The 10,467-nt window shown below is 42.1% G+C and overlaps 1 protein-coding gene across 1 annotated transcript in view; it reads right to left on the reverse strand.

Annotated features, from left to right (window-relative positions):
- The window catches only part of LOC140406474 (NADH dehydrogenase [ubiquinone] flavoprotein 2, mitochondrial-like), a 28,804-nt gene extending 19,840 nt beyond the window's left edge, over window positions 1-8,964 (reverse strand). The window contains exons 1-3 of the mRNA XM_072494501.1: window positions 8,877-8,964; window positions 3,419-3,481; window positions 1,713-1,829 (exon numbers count right to left, since the gene is read on the reverse strand). Of these exons, the coding sequence (XP_072350602.1) occupies window positions 1,713-1,769 (57 nt within the window). The 5' untranslated portion in view covers window positions 1,770-1,829; window positions 3,419-3,481; window positions 8,877-8,964. The remainder of the gene's footprint in view (window positions 1-1,712; window positions 1,830-3,418; window positions 3,482-8,876) is intronic.
- Window positions 8,965-10,467: the final 1,503 nt, after the last annotated feature.

A 10,467-nucleotide genomic window follows, 5' to 3' on the forward strand; every position in this document is an offset into this window, starting at 1 on the left:
CGAGGTTCATAACAGAATCAAATTCATGTTTATCTTTAAAAAATTTTTTTTAGAGTATCCAATTCTTTTTTTCCCCAATTGAGGAGCAATTTAGCATGGCCAGTTCACCTACCTACTCTGCACATCTTTGTATAGTGGGGGTGAGACCCACGCAGACGCTGGGAGAATGTGTAAACTCCACACAGATAGTGACCCGGGGCCGGGATCAAACCCAGATCCTCGGCCCATGAGGCAGCAGTGCTAACGCTGTGCTGCCTCGAATTCATATTTATCACCAGAAAAGGAAAATTGATTTTACATGAATATTGAACTTAAAATCTGAAAATATGCCTGACATTTTTACTATTGGTTGCCAGTCACAATCACGTTGCTTATTTCAGTGAATGTTTTTGTCCCCAGTGTCTCCGACAGTTAATATCAAACGTGTAGCTCAAAATAACATGGATGCAGTCGAGTGAGTTGAAAAGCATCAGAGCAAAATTGCATTTAAGTGGAACGGACAACCAACAAAAGCATGCCTGATTAGATCTGAACTGCTGCAACACACAACAGATGGCTGACAACACAATGCTTTATTTATACAGTATTCCTGAAATCAAGATTGTTTCTCAGTCACTCCACAAGACCATCAGATCAATCTCTGTAGTAAGTCACCATTTTGAAGGTGCCACCCTTTATCAAAGGAATATTATGTAGTATTTTTTGAAGTAGGTGAAGGAAACAGACTGCATTATTGAAAAAAAACGATGAAAACACCAAGATTCAAAAACACATAGCAGATGGTCAGAATTGCAAAATTGAGTCATTCATATGGTGGCAATATGGTGAGTTTGGCTCCCTCTCAATAATTCTGAAAACACCATCTGATCAATCAAGGTACAGCATTGGACAGTTTAAAGGCCTCCCAAATTACGTTTTGATGGGTCATTGGTTTGTGAGTCATATTACAATGAACAAACAAAATTACCTACACAGAATTTTTTCCCCCTCTTTTCATATACATTATAAACTGTATATAAAATCATAATTATGCCTTTTAAAATTGTGACTAGGGAATTAAAAAAATTGTGGACCAAGAAACATTTTCTTTCCATCCAGCAAATTGAGTTTAATTTTCATGACAGCCATACATCTTCATTCACCTGAGGAAGGAGCAGCGCTCCGAAAGCTAGTGACATCGAAACAAACCTGTTGGACTTTAACCTGGTGTTGTAAGACTTCGTACTATACATCCAAATGTATGGGGCACATAGAACCCTTAATTTCAGGATGTGGGTGACCCTGGCATAGTAATATATATTGCTCTTTCTTAATTGCTCTTGAACTGCTACAATCCCTATAGTGATGATGCTCACAATGGCATACAGTAAAAGATTTCCAAAACTTTGACCCAACAGTAGTGAAAGAACAGTTATGTATATATCCAGGTCAGGAGGATCAGAATGGGGGTATCTTACCCGATTTGCCATCGCAGCTCCAATTATGACTCTGCAGAATGCAAAGTACAGAAAGAAAGCAAGACCCCTGTATGCAGATTAGGGAGTTGGAAAGAAAACTGCTAAGGAGTTATCCACATGGCACCCTTGTAAAGGTCCTGCAGATTCACGTTGGCAAACATATGCTTACACAGAGTGTGAAGCAAGGTTTTTTTAAAATAGGATTATAAAAATCTCTTTACGCATGTCAAACTTTTGATTATGGTCATTACTTACCTTATTCATGGCAGAGATAGGTAGCCAACCATGTTGTCTCTGAGCCAGATCTAGCATTGGGATTGCAGCAGCTGATTTATGCCCTTCTGGATAACTACTGAGAATAACATCTATCCGCTGAAAAAATGAATATAAAAAAGAAAATTACATTCAAAGTGTACTGACAAATCTTTATGATTTTAGTCAACCAACCAGTTTGGAGGCAGTTAGAACATAGGCACGCACAGTTCTACAGAAGGCAAGATGGGCTTCAAGTCACAATCCACAACACTATTGACTTCCCAAATGTTGCTGCATTATTAGAGGGAGAGCGGGTAGAGGCACTTGCATTTCTTGACCTCGGTGTCCCAAAGCATTTCTGAGCCAATATAAAAATAGAATAAGTGGAAGGGGGAAAAGTAATGTTTTGCACTAACAGCATGAATGCACCAAACCTATAGCACAAAATGTAACACCTTAATAATTAATACCACCCAAAGTTTAACAACATAGATTGGGTATGTATGAACATTTAATACATTTTATTCCATTCCAAGTTTCACAGCCAATTAATTACTTTTTAAGAGCAGTTAGTTAAGTTAACCTAGATATATGAAGATTCTTCTACTTTCCAAACAGAAAATGGGTCCATACATTTTCCCAATCACACTGGCTCCCACAGACAGCAGGTCATTTGGCTAACCCGCATTGACTGTTATTAGCAGTGCTCAGATTGAGCACTATCAACCTGAAAGTGTGAAGACCAGGAGATCAGAAGCCTAACCAAGAAGGGGTTGTCGGCAGCACCAAAGAATCCACGATGAGCAAGGGCATAGCACCCAGCTTGAAGCATGGGAGCAGACCTCCAAAAATTGTTAGAATTTTATCCACAAAATGACTTTACACAAGAGCCATACACCCACTTTTAATCCTAGTGATTTAAATTTCCAATCTTGCATGAGTCGTAATTGACCATAATTAGGGTGGGAGTGATAATGTAGCAGTCCTGGCTCATTTTACTGCAGCTGAAAACGCCGCAGAAATGATACAATGTGAAGACACGGGTTAGGATGCAGAATAATGGCTGCAAGCGCACATGCAGAATTTCCAGCTTCAGTATTCTGTATGGAGACTCTCCAAAGACGGCAAACATGGAATAGCACTCTTAATGCAAAACAGTCAACTTTACACAAGATAAATAGGCCAGGTCTGGCTGTAAGTCGGACAGCTTTTAAGGGTTTGGTTTTGGCTTTCAGCTTTACAATAGGAATTTCCCTAAAAAACACAACAGCTTTATTTGGCACTTAACTGGACAGCAGCAACCTTTCCCAAAGTGGAGGATTCCAGAGGCAGATCCTGCTTGCCCACAGTTTCCGGCCAGAGTCCAGCAGCTCTTTATTGTCCAGCAGCCCCACTGGGGAGACAATGGCTGTTGCTGGTACTACACCTACCGAAGGCCTTGGATCAACGAAGAACCCAGACCATAAACGAGTGGTGACAAAGGGGAGTCGCTGGTGAGGGGGGTCCAGCAGCAAGGGCAGGGAGGTCAGCTGGCCACATCTTCCCGATACCGGGCCCCTTGATCAGCCACAGCGTAATGCCAGCGTGGGGTTCAATCCCCATTCCAGCTATTTTAATATTTAACATTGCAAACAATTCATTGAATTATCCAAAAATTACTTATTGGTGAAACTTCCAAAAGAAAACAAGTGCCACGGTGCACTTACCTTATAATTTTCTGGTGTGAAATCAAATGGTGTATCTGGATTGTTAGTGGGTGTATCTCTATGCTTAAATGGAAAAAATAAGTTTTAACATATGCTGAAAGCAATTCACTTCTCAATACAACAATAACTCAGACCTTTAAAGTACCATTTAGTGTTTTAAAGGATCTTCAATGAAGCAAACATACCAGACATCAAGCACTGGTGAAAGGAGGATTGGAGTAGTAAAGGTGTACAAAGGAGCAGATTTTGAGAAGATTTAAGATGGAGTGAAGTAGCAAGATGGAGGGGCTTATGGACTACATTCTAGAACGCAGCAGATATAGCTGAAGACGTTGGAGCAGAGGGAAAGGAGATGCAAAGGAGGCCAAACAGCCGAGTATAAATGTGCGCATGAACAGAATAAGGAGGTCGCTGAGGTAGTGAGGGGTAAGGCAATGGAAGATTGTTGATGGAGGACAAGGATTTTAGAAATTTTGCATTTTACAGGAGGCAATGAATATTGATGACACCAATTGTTTCTTCTTTCAAAAACATATCTTGCTAAATTAATTTACAGGATGAGGGTGTCGCTGGCTGGGCCAGCATTTATTGTCCCTTTCAGAGGGGTTTTGAGAGTCTACCACATTACTGTGGGTCTGGAGTAACATGTAGGCTAAACCAGGTAAGGATGGCAGGTTTCCTTCCCTAAATAACATTAGTGAACCAGATGTGTTTTTATAACAATGGTTTCATGGTTATTGTCAAAGACTTTTCTTTCTAGATTTTTTAAAATTGAATTCAAATTCCGCCATCTGCGATGGTGCCAGAACTTGCCCTGGGTTTCTGGTTTACTAGTCCAGTGACAATACTGCTGTGCCCTGCCTCCCCACTACATAACAGCTCAAATCTGACATTACATAAAGTGCAATATAGTTATATTTCTTTCAGTGAGGTGCCTCACTACAGTTACAAGTTATATTCATCATTTACATTTCATGTCAAACATTCTCTTTTGCATACTGTCCAAGGAGTTTTACATGGGTCCAGACTCCTGGTGCACGACAGTGAGAGGGTCTTAAAATTTGGCCTTTCATTATGGAGTCTTTGTGGCAGCTATCCAAAGTTTTAGTGTGTCATTCAGTTAGTAGTCCTGGACTTTGGTTGCGTTATTCTGCAACTCTCTGTTGTGTACTGAAAGACCATGTTTCGGGCAGACTAAAGATCATCTTTCACCAGATTGATGGTCCTCCTGTAGCAGTTCATGTTTATCTTAGTGTGCATCCCTGGGAACAGCCTGTAGAGCATAGAATCCTTTATTACAGAGCTACTCTGGATAAATCTCAACAAAAACCACTGCCTCTCTTCCCAGATTTGCTTTAGGGGCTGTTTAGCACAGGGCTAAAATCGCTGGCTTTGAAAGCAGACCAAGGCAGGCCAGCAGCACAGTTCAATTCCCATAACAGCCTCCCCGGTCAGGCGCCGGAATGTGGCGACTAGGGGCTTTTCACAGTAACTTCATTTGAAGCCTACTTGTGACAATAAATGATTTTCATTTCATTTCATCTTTTCATTTACAAAGGCACATTTCAGGAGGTGGGCGACTGCAACTTCCCTATTGCAGCCGTGCTGAGACCTCAGTTATGCATGAAGAATCTAATCGGGAGGGACCTTCTCACCATCAGCCAAGCTACATCTGGGGGCTTGCTTGAAAGTTCTGGCAATGAAGAATTCTGTCAAAGGAATTTGAATCCACTTGGGGAACCATCAGACTGGATGCACCATGTACTTACCACCTCAGGGTGTGGAGAATGTTACTATGGACCTCTGCTGGATGGATTTGTGGTCAAAGGTGTTTTCAATGTGGGATAGGTGGCGTGGTTCAGTCCAACTGAGCAAAGTATTCCACAGCAATGTGGCTAGACCTATCCTCCACAACATCAGGGACATGTAGATCTCAGGAGACAATGACATTGGTACTTACATACTACCCAACGCTTAACGAAACTGCACACAAAGTGGCCATGAAGTTAAAAAAAATAATAAATTTAAATTACCCAATTCATCCCCCCACTAATTAATGGGCAATTTAGCATGGCCAATCCACCTACCCTGCACATTTTTGGGTTGTGGGGGTGTGACCCACGCAGACATGGGGAGCAAACTCTACATGAACAGTGACCCAGGGCTGGGATCGAACCTGGGTCCTCGGCACCATGAGGCAGCAATGCTAACCACTGCTCCACCGCGCCGCCCCCAAGTGGCCATGAAATTGAGAGTGACATTCCCCCTTTTATCTTTACACAGTTCCCTTTAGACTGAATTTAATGTATTTACCAAAGATACCACCATAAACCCTGTAGAAACTATAGCAGGGTTAGAATGGTTTCATCTTCTCAACATCTTAGTTCAAGACTTAAAACAATGCATTTCCATTTAGCAGTCTGAAGTCTTTCTACTCATCAGTAATGATTTTCAGACCATAAGGTTGCATACTTTAGTTAATTTGATAGTGATTATGATTCCAACCCAAATCTTATATTTTTTTGCCAAGATGTATGCTGTTCTCAGAAATATCCTGAAAGTCAGAGTAATGCAAGTTCATAGATCATTTTTTTCCTAGATACAATTCTTACAGGCACCTAGAATGAATTTCAAAAATATTTTTTTATGCCATTGAAATGACTTTTACATTTTTCTTTACATGAAATCACATGCAATGTGACTGCTCTAAACACAACAGCTGAAATATTTCAATTCCATAGAATCACTACAGTGCAGGAGGTCATTTGGCCCATCAAGTGTTCACCGACTCTCCAAAAAAGCACCTCATCTCGACCCACTCCCCGCCTTATCCCCATAACCCCACTTAACCTGCGCATCTTTGGACACTAAGGGCAATTTTGCATGACCAGTCCATCTAATCAACACATTTCTAAAAATAAATTTAGAGTACCCAATTATTTTTTTTTCCAATTCAGGGGCAATTTAGCGTGGTCAATCCACCTAACCTGCACATCTTTGGGTTGTGGGAGTGAAACCCACGTAGACAGGGGAGAATGTGCAAACTCCACAAGGACAGTGACCCAGGGCCGGGATTCAAACCTGGGTCCTCAGTGCCGCAGTCCCAGTGCTAACCACTGCCCCAATCTACACATTTTTTGACTGGGAGGAAACCTGAGCACCCACTAGAAACTCATGCAGACAGTCACCCAAGGTTGCAATTGAATCCTGGGCCCTGGCACTAAGACTGTGAGTCAGCAGTGCTAACCACTGTGCCACAGGGCTGGTTTAGCACAGGGCTAAATCGCTGGCTTTGAAAGCAGACCAAGGCAGGCCAGCAGCACGGTTCAATTCCCGTGCCAGCCTCCCGAACAGGCGCCGGAATGTGGCGACTAGGGGCTTTTCACAGTAACTTCATTTGAAGCCTACTTGTGACAATATGCGATTTTGATTTCATTCATTCACCCAGTTAAGCGATCATTCATAGCTTGCTAATATACCGTGTACCAAAGCATATTGAAAAACCGTTTCAACCCATGGATGCCAAATAGTTAAATCTCCCAAGTAACCGCAATACATGCATTTGCTGAACTTGACATTTTATCAAAACCGGTTTCTTGTATTCTGCTCACATATTTACAATAATCAAGCATTACTTATGGAAAGTTAAACCATACGGCAGACATTGCAGAATTAATCACAACATTTCCCAAAACAATGTTGAGTGGAAGGTCAAAACAGTGATCTCAATGACAGGTGAACTCTCTTCTCAAATTCACCCAATTAGTGGTCTCACACAAGTCTCGAGGATACTCGAGTGTGCGGTAGACTCCTGTCTGAGCATACCCCCACTCAGACGGAATTTTGCATTGGCCCCAGGCCCCCCTCGATGCCAGAACCCCACAATCTGAGTCGCCTCACAGAAAAGCCCTCCATGCCCTTTAGCATGGTGCAGACGGTTTTCTGTATAGGCTGCTGCTGCACACCTTTCAACTCCTTGCGTTGCTGCCGTGTTCCAGCAGCAGAGGTCCCCGGTGGAGGGCTGTCTACACGTGAGTATTACCCCTCACCATCGGGGACTTGGGGTAGAGGTTGTTGTGCACAGCAGTCCCAGTTGCTTCTGTGGTTATATTTGCTGTCAGGTGTCCCTGGAAAGAGAACACGCAGTGCCTGCTGGCATCATTGAGGCCTTCCATGCCTGGTGGGCACCGCAGGGACTGGAGTGCATTATCGACCCCTTGAATCAAATTTTGTTTGATGTTTTAAGTTTCCTTTGAGATTCTGTTTACTTTGATGCAGGTTCCCCTTAAGGAACTGCATTTTTAATTTAACCCAGTTTGTTGATTTAGCTTATTTGGTTAATGCAAAGAAGCACAACCTTGGGGTGGGGGAGGGGCGGTGGGAAGAGAAGGAGGCAGTGGCATAGTGGTATTGTCACTGGACTAATAATCCAGAGACCCAGGATAATGCTCTGGGTTCGAATCCCACCAGGGCAGATGGTGAAATTTGAATTCAATGAAAATCTGGAATTAAAGGTGTATTGATGACCATGAAGCTTGTCCCAGACCCACACAGTGATGTGGTTGACTCTTAACTCCCCCCACTAAAATGGCCTAATAAGCCACTAAATTCAAGGGCAATTAGGAATGGGCAACAAATGCTGCCCAGCCAAGGAGGTCCACATCGCAAGAACAAATATTTCAAAAAAATCACTCAACATAGACAATGGTGCTGCTCACGTATGAAACGAAAAATGAAAGAAAATCACTTGTCACAAGTAGGCTTCAAATGAACTTACTGTGAAAAGTCCCTAGTCGTCACATTCTGGGAGCGCCTGTTCGAGGAGGCTGGTACGGGAATTGAATCGTGCTGCTGGCCTGCCTTGGTCTGCTTTCAAAGCCAGCGATTTAGCCCTGTGCTAAACCAGCCCCAGTATTCATTCGGATGTGGGTTGAATATACCTTATCTGCATTTACTCTACTCTGGCACAAGATTAAGACTTTCAACCTATTAACTTAAGTACCGGAGTTCAAACACTGACACCAGAAGTAAAAGCAGGGTTGTAACCATTGTAGTATCAGGTTAATCATAGGATCCCTACAGTGCAGAGGGAGACCATTCGGCCCATAGAGTATGCACTGACCCTCTGAAAGATCACCCTACCTAATCCCAATCCCCGCCCTATCCCCAGAACTCCACATAACCTTTGGACACTAAGGGGCAAATTAGCATGGCCAATCTACCTAACCATTGGACTGTGGGAGTAAACTGGAGCACCCGGAGGAAACCCACGCAGACACAGGGAGTAAATGCAAACTCCACACAGTCACCCATCGCCGGAATTGAACGCAGGTCCCTGTCGCTGTGAGGTAGCAGTGCTAACCACTGTGCTGCCTCAACTGAAATTATCCTAATTGAATTAATTTAAGATTACGTTTAAAAAAAATACATTTTCCTATATTGTTCACCAATTACTTACCACAAACGAGGCTGCACCACTTCCTCCTGCACATTGAACAGTCCTTTGTATATGACGGATCTGTCTCAGCTAGAATGCAAGAATCAAAAGGTTAAAATTCTCAAACCAATACCAGGGACAGACGCAATTTTCTATTGTGCTAAATAACAAATGGAAATGTGTTTTTAGATCACTTTTTAAGTAGCTGATCCAAAACTATTACTAACGGTAAACGGTCTGTTCTCAGGGGTCGCTTGTTGATATAATTAAAACTAGTTAGAGCCATAAATGATGAAGTTGAAAGTGTTTTAAAATATTTTGTATTGCAGACAATACAAATCCACAGATCATTTAATTATTCAAATATTAGCAAGCATTCAAAAGAGATTACATAGCTTGGTTTACCATTTGTGGGGTGGGAAAAGGTAGTATTGTAAATTGCCAATAATATTGCAAAAAGTATAGAGAAATAATCTTGATCCTTCAATTTTGAAAGGTGTTAGCCCAAGGTGATTAAAGTCAGGTCCTCATTTATTATGCGACTAAAGTGATGAAACATGGTAGCTGCAATTGTTCAAAGTAGCACGAGTGAAAGTATGGAAACAGTTCCCTCATTAAATTATGAAAGGAAGTCTCAAGATAAGGAATGAACGGAAAGAAAAATAAAGGTGATGTAGTGTATTATGGTGTTGTGAGGATGCCTAGTTTAAAAAAAAAACCGAATGGAACATATGGCACAGCGGTTAGCACTGCCGCGTCACAGCGCCAGGGACCCAGGTTCCACTCCGATCTTGGGTGACTGTCTGGAGTTTGGACATTCTCCCCTTGCCTGCATGGGTTCCCTCCGGATGCTCTGGTTTCCTCCTAGTTCAAAGATGTGCAGTTTAGGTGAATTGGCCATGCTAAATTGTTGCAGTGTCCAAAGATTGGGTGGGACAGGGGAGTTTGGCAAGGTGGGGAGCCTTTTCAGAGGATTGGTAGATGGGCCGAATGGCCTCCTTCTGCACTGTAGGAATTCTATGATTCTAAACAGCTTCTTCACTAGAAGCTGATGTGGGCAGACTGGGAGGTGGGGGAGTGCAGAGGGCTGTCTATACATTAAAGCCTCACATTTAATACCTTCAATCATAAAACGATTGTTCACATTGAGCTTGTGACAACTGGTTCCTGAAATGGCATTTCAGAAAGTGCATCTTTGAAAATCCTCTTAAAACAAAGGATGGTAACATTACCAACTCATGTCCAATCTAGTGATGGCGAACATTTATTTTACTTAGGTTTACATTTATTGTCACGTGTACTGAGGTACAGTGAAAAGTACTGTTCTGCATACAGTCAAGACAGATCATTTCATACATGAAAAACATAGGACATACGATAAATACACAATGTAAATACATAGACATAGGGCGAATCATGTTTTTAAAGATATATACAGTTTTACAGTATGAGAGTTATTTATAAGGATAAAAACTGCTGCGAGTGTCTACAAGAGCACTTCAGTTTCAGAGCTATTTTCTTTTCATTAAAATAAGACAAGACTTCAACTAGTTGGCAAGATCTTGTGAACACTGGCAACACCCCTGAAATGGCATTTGATGCCCATATCCAA

The sequence above is a fragment of the Scyliorhinus torazame genome, unplaced genomic scaffold (genome assembly GCF_047496885.1).
Source record: "Scyliorhinus torazame isolate Kashiwa2021f unplaced genomic scaffold, sScyTor2.1 scaffold_550, whole genome shotgun sequence".
NCBI classification, from domain to species: Eukaryota; Metazoa; Chordata; class Chondrichthyes; order Carcharhiniformes; family Scyliorhinidae; genus Scyliorhinus; species Scyliorhinus torazame.